The sequence below is a fragment of the Callorhinchus milii genome, unplaced genomic scaffold (genome assembly GCF_018977255.1).
Source record: "Callorhinchus milii isolate IMCB2004 unplaced genomic scaffold, IMCB_Cmil_1.0 Scaffold3, whole genome shotgun sequence".
NCBI lineage: Eukaryota > Metazoa > Chordata > Chondrichthyes > Chimaeriformes > Callorhinchidae > Callorhinchus > Callorhinchus milii.
Window position 1 is genome coordinate 72,202,925 of NW_024704744.1, and position 22,104 is coordinate 72,225,028.

General features: G+C 46.3%; 1 protein-coding gene across 3 annotated transcripts; it reads left to right on the forward strand.

Annotated features, from left to right (window-relative positions):
- Positions 1-1,271: 1,271 nt before the first annotated feature.
- On the forward strand, positions 1,272-21,689 carry vegfab (vascular endothelial growth factor Ab). 3 transcript variants are annotated; one of them, XM_042332814.1, is made up of 8 exons: positions 1,272-1,286; positions 5,010-5,049; positions 10,479-10,675; positions 12,543-12,619; positions 13,082-13,114; positions 14,344-14,415; positions 18,317-18,448; positions 21,332-21,689. In XM_042332814.1, exons 3-8 carry the CDS (start codon positions 10,490-10,492, stop codon positions 21,351-21,353), a joined length of 522 nt encoding a protein of 173 aa, XP_042188748.1. In that variant the 5' UTR covers positions 1,272-1,286; positions 5,010-5,049; positions 10,479-10,489; the 3' UTR covers positions 21,354-21,689. The 3 variants fall into 3 exon arrangements, with proteins under 3 accessions (XP_042188748.1, XP_042188750.1, XP_042188749.1); XM_042332816.1 differs by lacking the exon at positions 18,317-18,448; XM_042332815.1 differs by lacking the exon at positions 14,344-14,415.
- Positions 21,690-22,104: the final 415 nt, after the last annotated feature.

A 22,104-nucleotide genomic window follows, 5' to 3' on the forward strand; every position in this document is an offset into this window, starting at 1 on the left:
CACACAATATAACACTCCACACACACACACACACACACACAATATAACACCCCACACACAATATACAATACAAAATTACATCTGTAAAGCGCCTTTCACATCAGGAGGACATCCCAAGGCACTGAACAGTTAGGGATTAGGACCAGAGTGGGAGGGGGCTGGCGGGGGGCTGGCGAAGGGGGTTGGGATCAGGGAGGATGGAGGACAGAGTGGGGCAGGCCGGGTGTGGGACAATGGGTAGGCCAGAGGGAGCGCACAGGTTGATAAGAGGTTAGCAGATTGGAGACGTAGGAAGCGGCAAGGCCATGGAGGGCCTTGAAGGCGAGGACGAGGATTTTCAAGTCAATCCTCTGAAGGATGGAGAGCCAGTGGAGCCGGGCGAGAGTGGGTGTGATGGGGTCACAGAGCCTGATGCGGGAGAGGACACAAGCTGTAGAGTTCTGGATGATCTGCAGCTTGTGGAGAGAAGAGTTGGGAAGGCCGACGGGTGTTGGCATAGTCGAGCCTGGATGTAATTAAAGCATGTATGAGGGTTTCAGCAGCCTGAGGGGTGAGACAGTGGCTGAGTCGGGCAATGTTGCGGAGGTGGTGGAAGGCAGAGCGGGTAATGGCATGGACGTGGGGGAGAAAGGACAGTTGAGGGTCAAACAAGATTCCTAGATTCCTGACTGGCTGGGTGAGTGAGGTTCGGTGGGCGTGAGAAATGGGACGGGGAGGGAGAGGAGCTCAGAGGAAACTGAAGGTGAGGAGATGTTGGCGGCAGCAGAGGAAAACAAAGACAGTCTTGTCTGTTTGGTTTGAGACGGCTCGAAAACATGATAAGAACTGTATCAAATGCAAGGATTATTATTATTATTATCAAGAATCCAGTCTGTCCATCAGACATCAAAGTCTTGAATGCGTTGGAGGAAGATGGGGATCATTCAAGACCTTGATGTCTGCAGACGGACAGATGAACAGTAGATCTGGAGACTGGACTGGAGGAGAAGTAGACTTAGGGATGGTCCACACACGTGTCTGGGGATGACATCTGTGTGGATGGGGAAGAAGAGGGAGACTGGATGTTAGGGAGGGTAGGGAGCTAAGGATTGAACAGGTTTATGAGGTTGTCTGTTAGTTCAGTGAGGTGAGGCATGCTGCTGGTGACCGTGTGAAGACTGGAGGAGAGACCATCAGGGGAGAGACCGAGCGGAGGCCTTGGTTTGGGTCAGGTCAGAGTTGGAACCAAGAGCCACGGAGATGACTGAGAGAGGAGAAGCGATAGAACGAGGAGTGGAGGCAGAGAGGTGAGAGCAGAGTTGTAATAATAATAAAAAAAAGTGAAGTCCTGTAGTGTATTGGCTAGAGAGCTCACCTTGCAACCAAGAGGACCTGGGTTTGATTCCCGAGTGGCGTGAAACCTTAGGCAAATTTCCTTACTCCATACACATCTGCTTACCTAGCAGTAAGTAGGAATCCGTTTGTTAGTTGATTGGCGGATTGCTTGCTGGGGGGTAAATAATTACCCCAAAAAAAATCTCGTCACTCAATCCACGACTGCTTGTGGCACACTGCTGTGTGCAAATTGGCTGCCGCATTTCGCCCACAAAATACAGTCAATCCACTTTACAGTATATTTTGTGAAGTGTTTTGAGACGTCTCAATTATGTGATAAGGTGCTATATCAAATACAAGGATTATTATTGTTGTTATTAATAATAATTAGATGTAATCCAGTGCCTTTCATGTGTGGAAGAAATCTTGAAGCGCTTCACAGGGTTTACTGTAAAGTGCAGTGACCGTGTGGTTTGTAAGCATACACAGCAGCCAATTTGCGCACAGCAATGTCCCACAAACATTCATGGAGTGAATGATTGATTTCATCTGAGGGATAGTTGGCCAGGCCACTGGGAGAGAGAAACTCCTTTCTCTTTTCCAATAGAGTCGCGGGATCTTTAAAGTCTACCCGAACAGGCACAGACAGGACATCCGATTAATGTCTCATCTGAAGGACAGCTCCTCTGACAATGTGGAACCCCTCAAGCATTGCGCTGGGGCATCAGCCTGGGAGTAGATTGGATGGATGGATAAGAGATATAGAGAGATTGTGGTTGAAGAGGATGGGATGAAGGGTGAGTTTTAGCTGAGCTGGTGTGGGGGGAGGTGGGGTGGCTGGCAAGCGGAGGGGAGAGGTGGAATGTTGGGGGAGAGCCGCATGGAGGAGAAAGAGAGAGAGAGGGACCGACGGAGGAGAAGATATGGCAAAGATACAGAGAATAAAGCTCTGCTTCGATCCTCAGCTACCTTCCCTCCACATCGCGGCTTTGATCTCACACTCCAGGCTGACACCCACTGCAGTGCTTGGGGGAGCACTGCATTGTCAGAGGGGGAAAGGAAAATTAGTATTGAACGGGACTGTGAGGTTGTACATTAGATCAGTGAGTTATAGCGAGAGAGAAAGAGAAAGACCGAGGAAGTCGGATCCGGGTGTGAGGAGACATGACCAGGAGCCTGTGTTCTGTCTGAGTTTCGCTGGAGAAGGCTTAGATTTGTCCAGTATTTGACGTCTCTCAGGCAGGTGGTCAGGACATCAATAAACCTACAATTGAGGATAGAGTAAATAATGATAATGACAATACATCTGGATGACGTCTCAAAGCACTTCACAGGATTTAGTGTAAAATGTAGTGACTGTGTAGGTGAATGCGGAAGCATATTTTTGCACAGCAACATCCCAAAAACAGTCATGGAGTGAGTGACCGATTTTATTTGGGGGATTGTTAGTCAGGACACTGGGAGAGAGAAAGTCCATTCTCCTTTCCAATAGTATCGCGGATCTTTAACATCCACCTGAACGGGCACAGACATGGCCTTGGTTTATTACCTCATCTGAAGGACAGAACCTCTGACAATACAGTGCTCCCCTCAGCACTGCACTGGAATGTCAGCCTAGACTGTGAGCTCAAAATCCCCTATCCACAAACTTTCTGACTCAGAGGTGAGAGTACAAGTGACTGAGCAAGGCTGACACCTAAGTAGTGGTTACAAATAAACAGAGAGAAATATGTACTGAGGCAAATGTACAGACAGAAAGACTGACAGAGATACACACATACAGAGAGACAAATACTTAGACAAGGTGTGTAATTAGACAGTGAGTCTGTAATAGGTTTAGGCACCGAGAGAGAATGTAAGTGTGGGTGTGGGGAGTCCTAATTTTCCTTTCTCCTCTGCTGTCTCTTTCCTCATGTCTCTTTCTGACAAACATACTGTCTGCACTTTGATCAGCCCCAGAGATCAACAACCACACAGATCAAACAAATAGTAACGAGAGAGACTGAGACAGAGACTGGGGGAAACGAGAGAGAGAGAGACTGTACGAGAGAGACTGAGACAACGAGAGAGAGAGACTGGGACTGAGAGAGACAGCGAAAGAGAATGAGAGAAATGCTGAGACGGATGGAGAGACTGAGAACACAGAGAGCGCAAGAGAGATAGAGACTGAGACAGTGTGAGAAAGAGAGAGACTTTGTACGTTTTCAGCCAGTGACACTGTTCAGTCTCTCAGCAGATGCTGCTGTTCAGTGTAACAGTAAAGATCCCTGATGTTTATTGCTAAAATGTTAACTTAATGACTTCCCTCTGTCCCTGTCAGCCACAGAATTCTGCTCCAGCCTCTGGCCTCCTGAGCCATTGGTGAGCTCTGTGGTCAGAGAAACACTGATAATCTGACACATTGCTCCTATATCATAACACAGGCAGAGAGAGGACATAGGCACAGACGGAGATGAGAGAAACAGACAGAGAGAGATGGACAGAAAGAGAGACAGAGAGGGAGAGATTTTCGACCCTGGGGCAGTCTCTCTTTATTTCAATCTTAAATTATTTTTTTTTAACTGAAAAAATACACAAGGATCCAAAATTATTATTATATATATCTATGATTTGTAATTCTTTTGTTTCACAAAAAAATAGCTGGGAATGCATTTGAACAGTTGGTAACATTTGGCTGTTCTTTCTCTTTATGACTAATAATAATCCTGATATTTGATCCAGCGCCTTTCATGGCAGGAGAACATCTCAAAGTGCTTCCCAGGATTCACTGTAAAGTACAGTGACTGTGTGTTTTAAGCCAAAGCCCTAACGGGTGGAGTGATCCTAGCTGGACAAGCAGCGGGAAAGCTTGCCCGACAGGGCTCTATGCGGTTTTAGCTGGTCTCTCTCTCTCTCTCTCCAGTTACCCCAATGTACACTCTGGCGTTCCCAAGCCTTGGCTCTTGCCAACCTGCACCTAATACTTTTGGGAATTTCTATGTGAAAGTAGAAACATGGAATTCTCAGTCTGGTTCAGAGTTCCACATATCCCACGTCACAGTATCCCACTACACACTCCCATCTCAAGACCTTCCTTTTCAACCGTGCCTTTGGTCATCTTTCCACCCCCAACCCCACCCTCATTTTCCGCCTTTCTTGAACCCAACCAACAGCTTGGGTGCAAACCCTTCACTGTCTAGCACCTTGGGACGTACTCCCAACATGAAAGGCGCTATATACATGTAATTGTTGTTGATTTGGACACTTAAGCATGGTGATGGGGTTCCACGTGTGTCAGACTCCCGGCTGCTGACCAAAAAAAAGTAAACAAAATGCGGCAGCCAAATTGCTCAGAACAATGTTCCACAAACAGCCTGGTGTCAACAACAACAACCTGCATTTATACAGCACCTTTCACAAAGGGAGGACGCCAAAACAGTTAAGGATTTGCACTTGAGCTGGGAGTTGGGATCATGAGGGGTGGAATGTAAGGAAGGTGACTGAAGACATGGTCGAAGAGGACTATCTTGGGATAGCCCTTGAAGGACGTAAGGGAGGATGCAAAGTGGAGGGGCTCCGGGATGGAGTTCCAAAGAGTGGGGGCAGAGAGGCTGAAGGCCTGACTGCTGATGATGGGGTGGTCGGTGATTGAGTTGCTGGGCTAATGGTTGATGTGTCTAATCTCTTTCTCTTTCTCTCTGTCACATTCTTTACAGACGGCGTTTATCCCCAGTGAGGGACCACACAAAAACGAAGGTAGGTACTTTATATCCCACTGACGTTTCTGATCTGGGCAAAAATGATGAAGGAAATGGGGGAAGTTCATAGCTTAGCACTGGTATTGTTTAGCTGATCTGTCTCTTCACTCCCCCAACAACCTGCTCCCTCTTTCTCTTCCTCTCACTGTCTTCTCTCATTCACTCTCAGTCTCGCTCATACTCATTCTCTCTAACTCATTCTCTCTCTCCCTCTCACTCTTACTAACTTATTCTCACTCTCACACACTCTTACACTCACCCTCACACTCTGTCTTACTCTCACTCTCTTACTCTCCCTCTTTCTCTCTTAACACTTTCTCATTCTCTCTTTTACTCTCACTCATTCTCTCCTACTCTTACTCTCACACTCTCTGTCTGACTTTCATTTCTCCCTGAGGTCAGCCAGTGAGAGCTGAGTTACCAGCCCCACCTGCTGGTCATTGCATTTCCAGGGAAATGGTGTGTATCTGTGTGTGTGTGTTTACCTGTGTGTATCTGTGTACCTGTGTGTGTGTGTCACCACGTAAGGAACTGTGAGCTCAGACGTCCAATACTGGGGCTGCACTGATTGACGGAGATCCATCCTTCAGATGAAACATTAAACTGAGCTCCTGTCTCTGTTGGAAATGAGAGTCAGTCACTGGTGGCTGTGTGTGGGATGCCTCTATGTGTAAATTGGCTGCTGTGTTCATCTACAAATACTGTACCCAGTCACTAAGCTTTAAACTGAATCCTGTGAGTCGTTTTGAGACGTGTCAATGCTACAAGTGATATTGTTTGCAACAGTATTGTTTTAGGTGATATTGGTTATTATTATAGTGATATTTATTAATATAGTGATATTTATTATTAGAGGTGATATTAGTTATTTTTGAAAGTAATTATTATTATAAGTGACAAAATTATGATTTATTATTATGATAAGTGGGTTCTGACAAAAGGTCACAGACCTGAAACGTTAACTCATTTTCCTCTCTCCGTGGATGCTGTCTGACCTGCTGCGTGTTCCCAGTAACTTCTGTGTTTATACCAGATTTCCAGCATCTGCAGTACTTTGCCGTTTGATTATTAAAGCTCATATTGATTACAGGATTATTATTTAGTAATCCATAATTAGTCAATTGGAGCCCTGTAGCTCAGTGGTTTCAGCACTCGCTTCGAAAGCAAGAGACCTAGGTTTGATTTCCAGCAGGCGAAACCTTGGGCAAGTTTCCTTACTTAACACACCTGATATTAATCGCTGAAGGAAAAAAATAATAATTTGGTCACTTAATCCACGACTGTTTGTGGGACACTGCTGTGCACAATTGGCTGCTGCGTTTTGCCTGCAAACATACTGTCAATTGACTTTATAGCATATTCTGTGAAGCGCTTTGAGATGTCTAGAAGACATGAAAAGCGCTGTATCAAATGCAAGGATCATTATTATTATTATTATTATTATTATTAATACATCATGTTATCCCAAACCAACTCTCCCTCTCTCTCCTCTGTTTCCCTTTTCTCTATCTCTTAACTCCTCTCTCTCTCTCTTTCCGCTTCCCCACCCCCCCCACCACCTTCTTCTTCCCGTCACAGTTAAGTCAGACTGTCACACTGGCTGCGTAGTCGAGCAGAAGGACAGTAGAGATGGCCTCGGCCCTGTGCTGCTGTCAGTATCAGTGGGAGAGTGGGAGGGAGAGAATGACAGAGGTAGAGGGAGAGAGGGTAGGAGCGAGCGAGTGAGGGAGAGAGAGACAGAGGGAGAGAGTGAGGGAGCCAGTGTACAGTGAGTGATTGAGTAGCGTGTGTGTTGTGTGACCTTCAGGGAGCTTGTCATTGCCAGCGGCCTCGCTCTCTACACTGTTAACCCTCTCTGTGCTGCGGCTCCCATACTCACATTCTCCCCTATTCCTTCATTGTTCCCTTCCCATTCCCTCCCTCACCCTTGGGTATACCCTCCCCTTCCCTTCCCCACCCCATTGGCACAAATATGCTATATATCACATATATATATACATATAATATAGCATCTATAGAACTAAATTAATGTATAGATTATATGCTTACGGCAATCATTACTGCTAAGTTTTTATATTCCTGGAAGTAATAAAGAGCTCACAGTAAAGTTACTAACTTCCCCCCCCATCCCCCGCCACCTGTGTGTGGGGACCAGTGCTCAACACGTGTGTATGTGCGTGCATGTGCACGTGTGTTTGCGGACATGGGTGGGTGTGAGTATGTGCTTGTGTGTGTGTATGGAGGTTGGGGGAGTGTATTCTTGTGGGTATACTTGGTGTGTGTATGTACTGTGTGTATATACTGTGTTGTACACTGTGAATATATTGTGGGTATATAATATGTACATGGCATTCTATGTTACATTAGTTTGTACACTGTGTTTGTATATTGTGTGTGATGAGTATGTGTGTGTATGAGTGTGTGTGTGTATAAGTATCTGTGTGTGTGATGGGTATTTGTGTGTGTGGTGTGCATATATACAGTACATTAGCTGAGGACAGGCTGCAGTAACTGAAGGTTATGAGTGAAGGTTAAGAGCATTAATCTCAGGGCCTGTTGATCCCAGGCTCGACTCCCATCAGAACTCACAGGCCAACCTCGCTGGGAGCGCGGGGGAGGGAGGTCGGGAGGTAACATTTAACACATTACAGAGGGAAAAAAGATAAAAATCCACAAATTATTAATAATAATTGTGATGTTTGATCCAAGGCCTTTCAAATTGAAGGGACATCTCAAAGTGTTTCACAGGATTCACTGAAAAGTGCAGTGGCTGTGTATTTTGTGGGAGAAACGTGGCACCCCCTCTCTGAACACTAGAGTGTCAGCCTAGATTGTGAGCTCCAAATGCTGATGTCGGCTTCATTCCGCAGCCTTCTGTCTCGGAGGCGAAAGTGAAATGACTGAGCTGGGGGGGAGGGGGGTCACATTTTTTGGGGGGAGAAGGGTGTTCCTTTCCTCCATCACTGTAGTCCTATAAGGTATTGGTTAGAGTGCTCGCCTCGCAAGCGAGAGGAACCGGGTTCGATTCCCGGGTCGGGCGAAACCTTAGGCAAGTTTCCTTACCCCATACGCTTCTGTTTACCTAGCAGTAAGTAGGAACCCAGTTGTTAGTCCATTACTTTCCGGGGGAATAATCCCTCCAAATAAAAAAAATATATTTACTCGATCCATGACTGTCTGTGGGACATTGCTGTGTGCAATTGGCTGCTGCATTTCGCCCACAAAATATACAGTCAATCCACTTTACAGTATATCCTGTGAAGAGTTTTCGTGGAATCGTAGAATCTTACAGAGGAAGGCCATTTGACCCAAAATTCCTGCGCTGGCTCTTTGAAAGAGCTACCCAACTAGTCCCACTCCCCCGCTCTTACCTGCAAATTATTCCTGTTTAATTACCTATCCAATTCCCTTTGAGACAGCTCAATAATATGATAAGTCACTGATGCGATATGACAAGGATAATTATTACATTATTATTTTTATCACGTACAAGTACCCAGTCTCTACATGTCAAAATACACGTCTCTATAGTAAAGTCCCGTGATTCTCTTGCAGTTATCACGTGGCGAGCCGTGATATCAAATTTGAGCGTTATTATATCTGTTAGCAATTACTCGTTATTCAGTTAAACAACTGCACTGTCCCTGAGGCGTAAGGAAGGGGGGTAAAGGGTTCCCTTGAGAGCCCATCTCCCCCGTCTCCCCGCCAGACATGGGAACAGTTAAAATACTACCTGTACATTACTGATTCCATGCTCTTCCCCACACACTCCCTTCCAGAGACTCCAATTGGCTCAGTTCTCTGTTCAGTTGAGACCCAGCGCAGCCTGACTTCTTGTCCTTCAGATGAGACGTTAAACCGAGGTTCCATCTGCCTGTTCAGGTGAATGTTAAAGATCCCATGGCACTATTCGAAAAGAGAATAGAGTTTCTCTCTCCCGGTGTTTTGGACAACAATACCCCAGATAAAATTATTCAGTCACTCTATTGGCGGTTTATGGGAACATTGTTGTCTGCAACTGGCTGCCGAGTTTCGCCACAAAATACACAGTCATTACACTTTACAGTATATTCTGTGAAGCGCTTTGGGACGTCTAGAAGACATGAAAAGCGCTATATCAAATGCAAGGATTATTATTATTATATCAAATGCAAGGATGATTAAGCACTCCGAGACACCGTCCAACGTGAAGGACGTTATATAAATGCAAGTTGTTGTTGTTATTATTATTGTTGTCCTTGCGGTGTAGATGTGGATTTATGCTGTTGCTTTTTATAGTGTGATGCCCATCAGTGAACCTGAGAATCTCCAAACCAAAATATGGAGTATTCCATGGGTCTGCTTTAGAAACCACACTCTCTAGCCCCTGGAGTGACACATCCTGCTCATCTCATCCAGAGAGTTAGAGGCCCAATAAAAAGCCCCCTAACCTAATCCCGGAATGTTTCAGGCGCAGGTTGGCAAGCTTTCCTGCTGCTTGTCCAGCTCGTACCCACCCTACTGTTAGGGATTTGGCTTGCAAGGTTAATAGGTGTGTGAGGATTCCCTGCCCCTAGTGACTGGTCTGCCCTTCCAAGTCCTGCCAATGAGCCAGGCTGTCATCAGCAATGCCCTGGAACAGTGTGGACCCACCTGGCTCAGGAACTGGACGAGGGACCATCACAGAGGGCTGGCTCGATTATGACATTTCGTTGCCAGGAGTGTAATCTTGGAGCCAGTTCAGCTCCAGACTTGACAGTAATCTCTGTAAACCCTTTGAGATGTTTTGATGTTACAATTTCTGTGTCAAACGAAGGGATTATTAATGTAATGATGCTCAGCAGTGACTGCGTCTCTAGCCTCTGTAACTCCCTCCCTCAACCCCTCTCCCACCCTTCTCTATCAGTCCCACCCCCTCCATCTTCCCCACTTTCCAGCAGTTTCTTCCTATTCACCTCGCCCTCTCTCTACCCCTCTCAACTTGCACCCTTTCTATCAGCCTCTACCCCTCCATCTCTATCAGTCTCTGGGGAATAGTGATGGAGCCTGACTCTGAGCCGGGGGAGGGGGGTGGTGATCTCAAGCACAGTTGAAGGGGAATGCCTTCAGGTGTGATATGAAGACGGAGAAGGAGGGGGCAAGGTGGGGAGGTTGAGGCAGAGAATTCCAGAGTTTCGGGGACAGATGTGAGTTAGACTGGCTGAAATAATAATAATAATCCTTGCATTTGTTATAGCACTTTATCACGTGATTGAGACATCTCAAAACGCTTCACAAGATATACTGTAAATTTGGAGTGACTGTATATTTTGTGAACGAAATGCAGCAACAGCCAATTGAGCACAGCAGTGTCCCACAAACAGCTATGGATTGAGTGAGCAAATGTCTTTTTTTTTGGGAGGGATTATTCGCCTCTGCCCCTGACCCCTGCTTGTGTTGCTCTTGCAGTTATTAAATTCATGGACGTGTGGAACAAGAGTTATTGTCGGACGATCGAGACGCTGGTGGAGATCTTACAGGAGCACCCGGACCAGGTGGAGTACATCTTCAAACCCGCCTGTGTTCCTCTCTTGCGCTGCGGGGGCTGCTGCAACGACGAGAGCCTGGAGTGCGTGCCCACCGAGCTGCACAACGTCACCATGCAGGTAAGAAACAACAACAATATAGAGCAACAACAACAACAATAACAAGTGGAGTCCCATAGCCTAGTGGTTAGAGCGCTCAGCTTGCAAGAGAGAGGACCCAGGTTTGATTCCCAGAGAAGGGAGAAACCTTAGGCAAGTTTGCTTACTCCACACGCCTCTGTTTACCTAGCAGCAGGTAGGAACCCGGTTGTTAATCGATTGGTGGATTGCTTTCCCGGGGGTCATAATCCCTTCAAAAAAAATTAATCATTTGGTAAGTCAATCCATGGCTGTTTGTGGGACACTGCTGTGTGCAATTGGCTGACGCATTTTGCTCACAAAATATAGTCAATTCACTTTAGAGTATATTCTATGACATTCTTGGGGAGGCATTGCATTGTCGGTGTGCCGTCCTTCAGATAAGACTTTAAATTGAGGTCCTGTCTGCCTGTTCAGGTGGATGTTAAAGATCCCATGGCGTTATTCGAAAAGAGAAGGGAGTTTCTCTCTCCCGGTGTCCTGGCCAACAATTTCTCAAATAAAATTGGTCTCTCACTCCATAACTATTTGTGGGACATTGCTGTGTGCAAATTGGCTGCCATGTTTCACCCACAATATACACATTCATTACACTTTAAAGTATATCCTGTGAAAGGCTTTGAGACATCCTCATGACGTGATAAGGTGCTAAATCAAATGCAAGGATTTTTTTTATAATCGCTAGAAAGCTTCCATTCAAACTCCAACTCTCTGCTCTTTCCCCCCAAACCCACTAATATGCTTCCCCTACTTGTGCTTTTGTGTATTCCCCAATTCTGTTTGTGTGTACACACGTACAGTCAAAAATACTGATATGCGCACACACACACACACACACACACACGTGCGTGAATGCCTGGGCACGCATGTCTATGTGTACACAAACACTTTTACACAAAGTTTCACCCACAAAAGTTTCGCCCTCAAGATATACAGTCAATTCACTTCACAGTATATTCTGTGAAACGCTTTGAGATGTCTAGAAGATGTGAAAAGCACTATAAAAAATGCAAGGATTTCACAAGTACACACATGCCTGTGTACACGTTTATGGATATACTCACACACGTTAAGGATAGGGGAACAGCTGGCTAGATGCATGCAGTGGAGCTTTTGCTGACAGGGTTCCTGTGTGCACTTTGCTCAGTGACACATTGACATGTCACATGCCCAAGAAATCTAACATTCAGGAATCAGCCAGAGAGCAAGAGACACCGCAAGTGAGATTAATAACTCACTGGGTAACCATAGAAACATCAATACAACCAGTCATCAACCAATACATTACTCTACAGTAAATACTGTAACGCGCTTTGAGACGTCTCGACGATGTGGTAAGCCACCATATCAAATGCAAGCATTATTATTATTATAAAACTCACCCACAGCTCTTTTCCCTCTTTTTCTCTTGGATTTGTGTCCTCCCCTGCCCCCGACGATCACTCTTAGGGTCTCTGTACATTAAAATAATAATAAACCTTGCACTTGATCTAGCGCTTATCATGTAATTGTTGTGTCTCAAAGCACTTCATAACATATATTGTAAAGTGGTTTGACTGTATTTGGTGGGCAAAACACGGCAGCAAATTGCACACAAACAGATGTGGTTTGAGTTACCAAATTTTTTTTTGAGAGATTATTACCCCCGGAAAGTAATCCACCAATCGACAAACAACCAGATTCGTACTTACTGCTAGGTAAACAGAGGCGTATGGAGTAAGGAAACTCGCCTAAGGTTTCACCCTGCTCAGGATTCAAACCCGGGTCCTTTCGCTTGTGAGGTGAGCGCGCTATCTACTTCGCTATGGGGCTGTGACTAACCTGCTCTTTCTCTTTCCCCCCCCCCCAGATAATGAAAATCAAACCCCATCATGCGGAGCACATAGCAGAGATGCACTTTGTACAACACAGTAAATGTGTCTGCAGGTGAGAGACTCCAAACCTGTATACATTGCCACCTCATCACTCCCCCAGACACCTGTTCCTCACACTCTGTCTCTTCCACATGCTGCTCCCCCTCACTTCCCCTCACAGTAGCCTATTCAGTCACAAGGTTATGAGTTCAAGCCCCCACATCAGGGACGATGTAACACAAGTGTTAGTGCTAAATACACAGCAGTGTTCCAACCTGTTACATATATCTTCACACCCAGTAGAGAGATTCTACTGGGGACTATTCAGTTTGAGACCATCTGGGGAGCGAGCAGGGAATGGGATTAGAGTGGAGCGCTCCAGTGGGGGAGTGAGCACCAGCACAGTCATGATGGAGGGTGGGACTCATCTTTGATGCAAAGTTCTGGAGGCAGAAGGTCAGCCTATTCACTTCCTCTTGTGGAGACACACCAGTTAACATTTCTCTTTCATTTCTCTCTCTCCCAAACTCTTTAGACCAAAGAGAGAAAGCAAAGAACCCCCCAAAAGGTAAGACTATTGTCTAACGAGGAATATATTGAACAATGAGTAAGGCTTGGTCGAGAAAGCAAACAGCAAAACAAAGGCACATTGAGCCACACCTCGTGAGAACATTATTCACTGCAAAATGCCTTGAGAGTGTTGAGATTTGGTCCCTTGACTGTAACTGTGGCCGTCAGAAATATATTAACAAGATCCCCTCCCTTCCCCACCCCCAATCTTCCCCCCTTTCCTTCCCCCAATCCCCTCTACTCCCCATCTTCTACCCAATCCCAAAGTCCACAAGGAACCGGGTCACCCAAATATCAAGGAATCAGCCAATTACACCTGAAAAGGCAGACAGTTTAATGTCTCAACCAAAGGACAGCACCTCTGACAATGCAGTGCTCTTTCCCCACCCCCCCTGCATTGCATTGAAGTGTCAGCCCAGACTGTGAGCTCGAAGACCCAACTTGGGGTTTGAACTCACAACCTTCTGATTCCGAGACGAGAGTGCGAGCTACCGACAGAACCAGGCTGACACTTAAATGAAATGTGAGCGTCCACACTCCCTTGCCTTGTGCTCTCCTGACTTTTACTGGGTGAGATGGTTTGTAGAGCGACCAATGGGCTGGGAGAGAGAGAGAGGATGGCAGAGAAAAGCATCCCTTTCCTTCGACTTTGTAGAACATTTCAGGTGGAATTGCTCTGAGCAGAGTAGGATAAGTCTCCTTCACGGGTGCCCAGACACCAGACAACGTCCAGGTATGTGCTTACAAACCCTCTTTTCCCCCCCCCGTTCTTCCTATTCCAGGAGGGAAGTGAGCACCAGCACAGACACAATGGGGAAAGAGCAGGGAAAGGGGTTAGAGTTCAGAGGTCCAGTATGAGTGCTGTCTGTGCTGGTGCTTGCTCCCTTACTGGAGCTATCTACTCTAACCCCATGGGAAGAACAGAGAGGGAGAGTGTTTGCTGGCACGTACCCAAATCCTCATGCCGCACTAACATTGGGCTGGTATGTCACTGCATGGCTTTGCTCACCCTTTCCCCAATGTCCTTTCTGCACTGTCGCCCTCTGTTGCCTTGCTAGGACCATCCGCTGGTGGGATTGGGATGAAGTGAGTGCTGTGTGGACCTGGCATTAGTTGAGTTGCCTCCTATCCTCGCCACCGCACCCCCCATATCGTCTATCTTCCTCAGCCACTCTCCTGCCAGCACCCAGCCCCTCGCTAAACCCCAGAATTGTGTTCTTTTTGCAGCAAAACGAAGAAAGGGAATGGAAAGGGTCAAAAGCGGAGGAGAAAGAAAACAAGAGACGAACAGTACAGGCTGTACGTCAGTCACTATTCACCCTTTCATTGCCTGGCCTTAATATTACCATAACCACCGCTGGTTAATTCTAAAGGCAGGGGTGGGTTAATCATTGCAAACTAGGTTGGGGACAGCTTTTACTTGATTAATTTCATCTCAAATCACTAACTCTCATTTGCTGTTTTGTTTGGGACCCGAGGAGCGGAATTTCACCCAGTCTTAGCCTGCGTGACCTTTTGTCTTCAACTCTGAAGCAGCGCAGAATTGTGACAATTTAAAAGGGTTAATGAGGGGGTTAAAATTGTCAATTGAGAGGTTAAGAGGGTTTAAAAGGATTTAGACAGGCACACGGAGAGGAAGAGTAGGAGGAAGGAGCAGGGAATTGGGAAACAGGATAGATGGCTTCACTGGGGGAGTAAACATTGAGAGAGGAAGTGGCCTCTTACCCCGGCCACAACCTCCAGAGTGCGGGCAAGTGAGCGAGCGAATGAGGCTGTAAAGTGCAGCCTCCAGCACTTCCCAGTTTAATACTAGCTTCTGTTTCTACAGGGAACATGTCACAGGCTAAGACTGGGGGGATGTTTTGGTCCCTGATTGGGATGTAGGGGCATTGGCTGATGTGAGCGCCACATAGAGAGCACTAACACAGACAGGCAGTCACCCACCCTGACCTGGCCTGACTGCACACGCATGTCTCTTGTCTTTATGTGTGCGTGTTAATGTCTCACTGTCAATAACACCCAAGCATTAATCAACTTTCCTCTTTCTTCTCCCCTTCCTCCCCACCCCACACACAAATTCACACGCACACAAACTCATACACACTCACATACACATACTCACATACTACACACACAAACCCATTCCCTCTCCCCTCCCCCCATACACACTCACAGAGTAATAATCCTGGATCTGAAAAAAAACAGTAAATTGCTTTACAACAGCCATTTTCCAGAATGTTCCAGCCGAAGGGGGATCTCTATGTGTTGGATAAACATCTCATTACTCTGAGAGAGCCCCCTCACCCCTCCCCTCCCCTCTCTCCACCTGACCTCTCTGGAGGTCATGGACTATTCATTCACAGCGAGGGCTCAATGTGGAATTGTGCTGTTTTGCCTAAAGCGTTAAATCGATTTGTGAGGGCGTTGGGGCTAGGGTTGGGGTTGGGGTGGGGGAAACTGTCACTGATCCATGGCTTCCATTTTTAATTTCAATGTTTCCTGAGAGAGAGAGAGAGTCTCATGGAATCCTACAAAATCATAGAATCTTATAGCACAGAAGGAGGCCATTCGGCCCATCGTAGCTGTGTCAGAGAAAAATCAATGCTGGGCGGATAATTTAGGGGGAAGCCGACTATGGCTAATGGTATCCGCATTGAGCTGTTGGTAGAACATTCTGGATGGTCAACCTAGTGAAAGATATGTTGGGTGTAGAGAGGGGGAATGGAATCACTGCCTCATGTTTATTTTTTGCCAAGAACATACCGGTGTATAATCGTTCTGGGGATGGGTTTGAGCCGCCGTGACCTCTGACCTGCACCGGCAGCCATTTTGTGAAATAAATGTCACTTGGGAAACTAGGGGAGAGAACCGAGGTTTCAACATTTTACTGACTGGTTTGGCTGCAATGTGAGAATTATCATTGTAGACCCCGTATTTGCAAAGGTTCTGCTAGAATGGGGATGTGATTCAAAGAGTTTTTTTCTGTCTGAATTATTATTACTTATAATAATGATGATGATAATAATAATAATAATCTGGTATTTGATACAACGCCTTTTACGTCTGGAGGACATCTCAGAGCGCTTCACAGGATTTTCTATAATGTGTAGTGACTGTGTTTTTTGTGGGCGAACACAGTTCATTCTTTTGCCCCCAACCTCCCTTTACTATGTCTGACCTCAAAGACTACTTTAGATCAAGCCTCATGTACATTTGTACCCCAAAGCACATGCTGGGGACCCCAAGCCTTGTCTCTTGCCATCCTGCACCTAATACTCTCCAGAATGAGGTAAGCAGGATGTGTCCCTCCAGGGAGAGAATGAGCATTCAATTCCAACAATCTATCTCTGGAATTTCCATGTGTAGGGATGCATGGAAATCTCAGTTTGGTTTGGACACTCTTAAGCATGGTGATGGGTTTTCCGTGCGCGTCAGACACCCAGCTGACCATAACAATAAATAAACTTTGTGTTATATACAATTTTATAGAATATAACATGGGAATAAGTTATGAGTTAAGATTCTTATCACTACAGTGTCATACTGAACCTGATGTGATACCCTACGTGGCAGTTTACACCTATTCTCACCCTCCCCCCACCCCCCCCCTCCCCTCCCCCCAGCCTGTTCAAGACCGAGGCGAGACAGGAAATCCAAGATGGCTCCATAAAAGTTTCCAAATCGGTACCATTGCCTCTGGTGAACATAACAGATTCAGTGTAAAGCTCAAAGGAAGCAGTTTTCACCCTCTGGAATTCTATCCCACAGCTCCTCTGCCTCGCCCCCTCCCTTACCTCCTTTGAGTCTCATCTCAAGACCTTCCTTTTCAATCGTGCCTTCGGTAATCTTCCCTCCTTCACCCTCCTTGCCCTCCACCCTCTCTGATTCCATCCCACAGCTTGGGTGGAAACTCGTCATTGTCCGGCACCTTGGGACGTCCTCCTGATGTGAAATGTGCTACATAAGTGTAATTGTTGTTGTTGGGGATGGAGGATGGGGTGTGGGTGGACATCTTGGAGGAGATGTGGGGACATAAATAAACAATGAGGGGAAAACCCCACATACAGTCCACACTCACACAGTGCCTTTTGCATATTAAACACCTTTATAGAGACGGAGTGGGATGAGGGGGGGAGGGGGGAGAGATAGGTCGCCATAGGTGCTGTCAAAAGAGAGGGGAATTCAGAACAGATTTGAAAACATAAGGGGGTGTGGGGGGTAACAAATCAGAGGGTTTAGGGAGAGAGTTGCGAGCGTAGGAGCATGCCTAAAAGCCTAGGCACTGCTGATGGGGCAGGGAGACATGAAGGTCTGAGTTGGTAGAACAGATGGGGTGAAATAGTAGAGGTAAGCTATGGGCAAGGGAGGAGGCATTTTCAGGTTAAGAAGCACGAGTTGGAACTAACATAAGCCACGATGTTCCCAGGCTCCTGTTGGGTCCGGGAATAATCAGGAACTAGCAAGAAGGGTACCCATCTGGAACATTTGGGATCGTTGGATAAATGCGGAGGGCTTTTCCTACCTACTGTCCGATATCTTTCTAGATCCAGGCTTTGTTCAGCGTGTCAGCCTGGCTCAGTCGCTTGCCTCTGAGACAGAAGGTTGTGGGTTCAAGCCCCCACATCAGGGATGTTGAGCTCACAGTGTAGGCTGATGCTCCAGTGCAGTGCTGGGGGGAGAGAACACTGCATTATGAGATGTTAAAACCGAGGTCCCTTCTATGCCTGTTCAGGTGATGTCAGAGATCATGCGACGCTATTGGAAGAGAGAAGGGATTTTCTCTCTCCAGGTGTCCTGGCCAAAAATTCCCCAGATAAAATCAGTTTGTGGGCTTCCCTGCATGATAAAACGGATGGCAGAAATTGGCAACCTGTCCTAATTGCCAGTGCAATGAAAGTGAAATGACTCGAGGCGATTTTTAATAATAATCCTTGCATTTGACATGAGCCTTATCATATCATTGAGACGTCTCAAAACACTTCACAGAATATAATGTAAAGTGAGTTGAATGTATATTTTGTGGGTGAAACGTTAAAGAAATGGTAGAGATGAGGTAGAGAAATGCAGGTTCTTTCTTTGCTTCCTTTATCTCTCTTCTTCCCCGCTCCCCACTGCCCCGGTCTGGCAGACAGCTTTGCACAGTGGATTTGCGTGTATGTGGCCCTGTCTCAGCGATCTCTTTTCTGTTGCCTTTTTGCAGTCGCTGTGAGCCTTGCACAGAGAGGAGAAAGCACTTGTTTGTTCAGGATCCACAGACCTGTAAATGCTCCTGTAAATTCACACAATTACGGTGCAAATCAAAGGGACTTGAATTAAATGATCGCAGTTGCAGGTTCGTCCGATCGCTTGCTCCCGGCTTCTTCCTTCTTCTCATGTCGGTGTAAGTGAGTGTGCGACTGAGTGTGTGTCAGTGAGCAAATGTGCTACTGAATGTGACCCGGTGTGTGTCATAGTGTGAGAGAGTCTGTGTCAAAGTGTGTGTGAGTGTTTTACCGAGTGTGAGCGATTGTGTCAGAGTGTGTGAGTGTTTGTTTGTGTGAGAGACTGTAAGTAAGTGTATTTGTGTATTAGAGAGTGTGTGTGTGTGTGTGTGAGTGTGTATGTGTGTGAGTGTGTGTGTATGTGTGTGTGTGTGTGTGCGCGCGCTTTTCTAATATAATATATATAGAGACTGTTAAAACATATCTGCTTATATTGGTTCTGCTGTGTCATTACTAACAATTTATTAACATCCCTTTCTGTGTGTGTATGACTGGGTGTCTGAGTGTGTGTATGTATGTGTGGGTATATGTATATGTGGGTGTATGTGTGTATGTGTGTGAGTGTATGTGTGTTTGTATGTGTGTGTGAGTGTGTAAAATATAACAAATGCTATATATAACGTCTGCTAATGAGGATTATACGATGGGATTGGCTTTGTGGGGACCATCCTAACCCCACCCCATTTCCCTTCCCAATGAAGGGACACAGAAAGGCCAGGGACTAGGAGAACAAGGAGAGAGATCTGACTGGGGAAACACACACAGAATCCTACCAACACACCCAGACAGTCAGCAATGCTACAGCACACAGGCTTAGCATTGTCAGAGAGCAATTTTAGAATAGACACCAGGACCCAGAGGGTAATTAATGATTGGAACAGATTACCAGGAAGAGTAGTTGAGACCAGGACACTGGAACTTATTTAAAAAGCAGCTCGATGTTGTAAGTAGGGGGGGGTGCGGTGGTGGTGATAAGACAACATCGTTGGGTGATCTGCAAAAAGATCAAATAGGCTGAAGGTCCATCATCTGGAGATGAACAGGGGCTGGTCTTATTGGTGTGCAGGAGAGGAGTTTGGAGTTTGAGGGAGGAGAGGAGAAACTTACTAATACTGTGTCCCTAACCTCTGAAACTCCCTCCCTCTATCCCTCCATCTCCCCATTTCCCCTCCTCTCTGTATCGGTCCAACCCTCCTTCTCTAACCATCTTGAGATCCTGCTTTGAGCTCTGCCTCTTCAGCCAGCCTATGACCATACGCTTTCCTCTCTGGCTTGCTCAATGACTGACCCCGTCGCTGTGAAATGCTTTGAGACATTATCCTGCAGGACAGGCTCTGTGTTAAACGCAGGTTTTTGCTGTTGATACATGGACAGCACTATCATAGAACAGCCCCTAGTCTCCCTCAATCTGTAAATGGCTGAATGGCTGCCCTGTCCCATCCCTGTTCCTCAGTGAGGGGCAGCTCAGCCTAACACCTGCCTGTATAGAAAAAGGGTGAAGTGGGCCCAGTTATTGGGCAGGAGCGAGCCTGTCATTGCTCGGTTTCCATGGCCACGCCAACTGGCATCAATTATTAAGGAGCCATATAAATGATTTAGCAGCTCAAGTCCAGGAGAGATTGTTGCACCACGACAGACACTGCCGCTCAGTGTGACTGGGGGTGGGTGGGTGGGGCGTGGTGGTGTGTGACTGGGTGGGGCGGGCTGTGTTTTTAGGGTCTATTGTTGCTACTGGCTTAGCTCACTTTAGGGTAGTGTGTGCACCACACTATTCAGCTGTCTAAACTCATTTCCCCATGGTGTTATCATCCCAATCTTTTCCCCTGTTCCCCTTCCCCCACCCCCAGCTTCTCGCCCATCCCCTGATTCCTCTGCCTGATTCCCCCACCAACTCAAACTCCTCAGTCTGTCTCTCCAGCCCCCCGCAATTGGGGAAGGGAATGTGAAATCTAAGCATTTGTACAATGTTAGTGCACTGAGTTGGGCTGGCAGTGAAACATTTATTGCGGGAATCGAATTGGGTGTTTTTTTTTGATACCTGAGACCTTAAAATTCCCCTCAGTCTCAGCCTTCATGCCACACAGTGTTGCCTCCAAAGCAGCCTGAGAGATGGCTTCGAAAAAGAGTCCTGTAGTGTAGTGATTAGAGCACACACCTCGTATGTGAGAAGACCTGGGTTCGATTCCCAGCCAGATCGAAACCTTAGGCAACTTTCCTCACTCCACATGTCTCTGTTTAACTAACAGTAAGTAGGAACCCAGTTGTTAGTTGATTGGAGGATCGCTTTCCAGGGTTAATACCTTCAAAAAAATAATTTGTCACTCAATCTACAACTGTTTGTGTGGACACTGCTGTGCGTAATTGGCTGCCACGTTTTACCCACAAAACAGTCAATCAACTTTACAGTGTCTTCTGTGAAGTGCTTTGAGACGTCTCAATGATGGCGTTATACCAAATGGAAGGATTATTCTTGTTATTATTCAGGCAGAATTCTGCTCCCTCTTGAATTTGAAAGCCAAAAAGTTTTGCAGGCTGAGGGAAATTTGAGGCTTGGTGCTGACAGACTCCGGTGCAGTGTGGGCAGTCAGTTACCAGTCTCGACCAATGCAAATGTCTGACCTGTGTGGTCCTGTGTGGGATGACCACATGGTGAACTCACACCCTCCTTCATTCTTTCTCCCCTCCTCCCTTTCTCCATCCCTCCTTCCTCTCTTCCATCTCTTTCTCTATCCCTGCCTACTCTCTACCATCTCTCTCTCCCTTTCTCCGTCTCTTCCTCCTACCCAACCACGCAAGTCACCATCTTCTTGAGAGAAGGGATGGGTGGGGGATGAGTGGGGGGGCACAATCGAATGGAGCAAAGACTGTGTGTTTGTCAGGGTGTGACAGAGGTGATCTCTCTCCCTCCCTCGGACCCCCTAACCTTTTGTCTCTTTCTCTCTTCCCTTCTGCAGGTGTGACAAGCCGAGAAGATAAGGCAGCCCATTATCGCCGATTGTTTTTTTGTGGGGTTATTTTTTTTTGTTCCGTTTCTGTTTTTTTTTGTTTCTTTTTATCAAGTCCGGTATCTTTAAATTAGAAGCAGGCATGAAGGATAGAGAAGTACCCAGCACTTTCACTTCCTTTACTTTCTGGAGGGAGAACGGACGACAGACAGACAAACAGACAGCGAGGACAAGGAGCAAGCGACAGAACCAGAGGAGAGAGAGAAAAAGAGAGAGAAAGATCATTCCCTGGAGACCTGCTGTGGATTTTGCCGGTGTATATTTGCTAAAGGATGAATATTATATTTCCAAGTTATTTTGCTGCTAAATTAAATTAAACAGGGAGTGAGCAAGAGAGAGAAAGAAATCCATTGACAAAATGAGAGAACTCCTGATTGATTCTTTGACAACAAGATAACGAAAAGAGGAAAGGAGAGAAAAACAGCGGAGATATACATATATATATAAAGCTTCATGACAAGACTTCATGAAAAAGTGACTGAGGAAAATAATAAATATATATTCAAAACGTGTGTATTCTGGGAAAAAAACAGATGAAGTCGTGCTCGGGAGCCAAAATGGATTATAAAAAACACACGAGAGAGAGAAAAACTAGTGTAAAAGCAGTGTTTTTCCAAGAATGGAGAGAACGAATGAGTGGCGAGAGAGAGAGGAGTGATGGTGTCGGAGAAAGACTGAACATTGAGAGTTGCTCCTCTCTGCACCCATTTGCAATGTGTGTA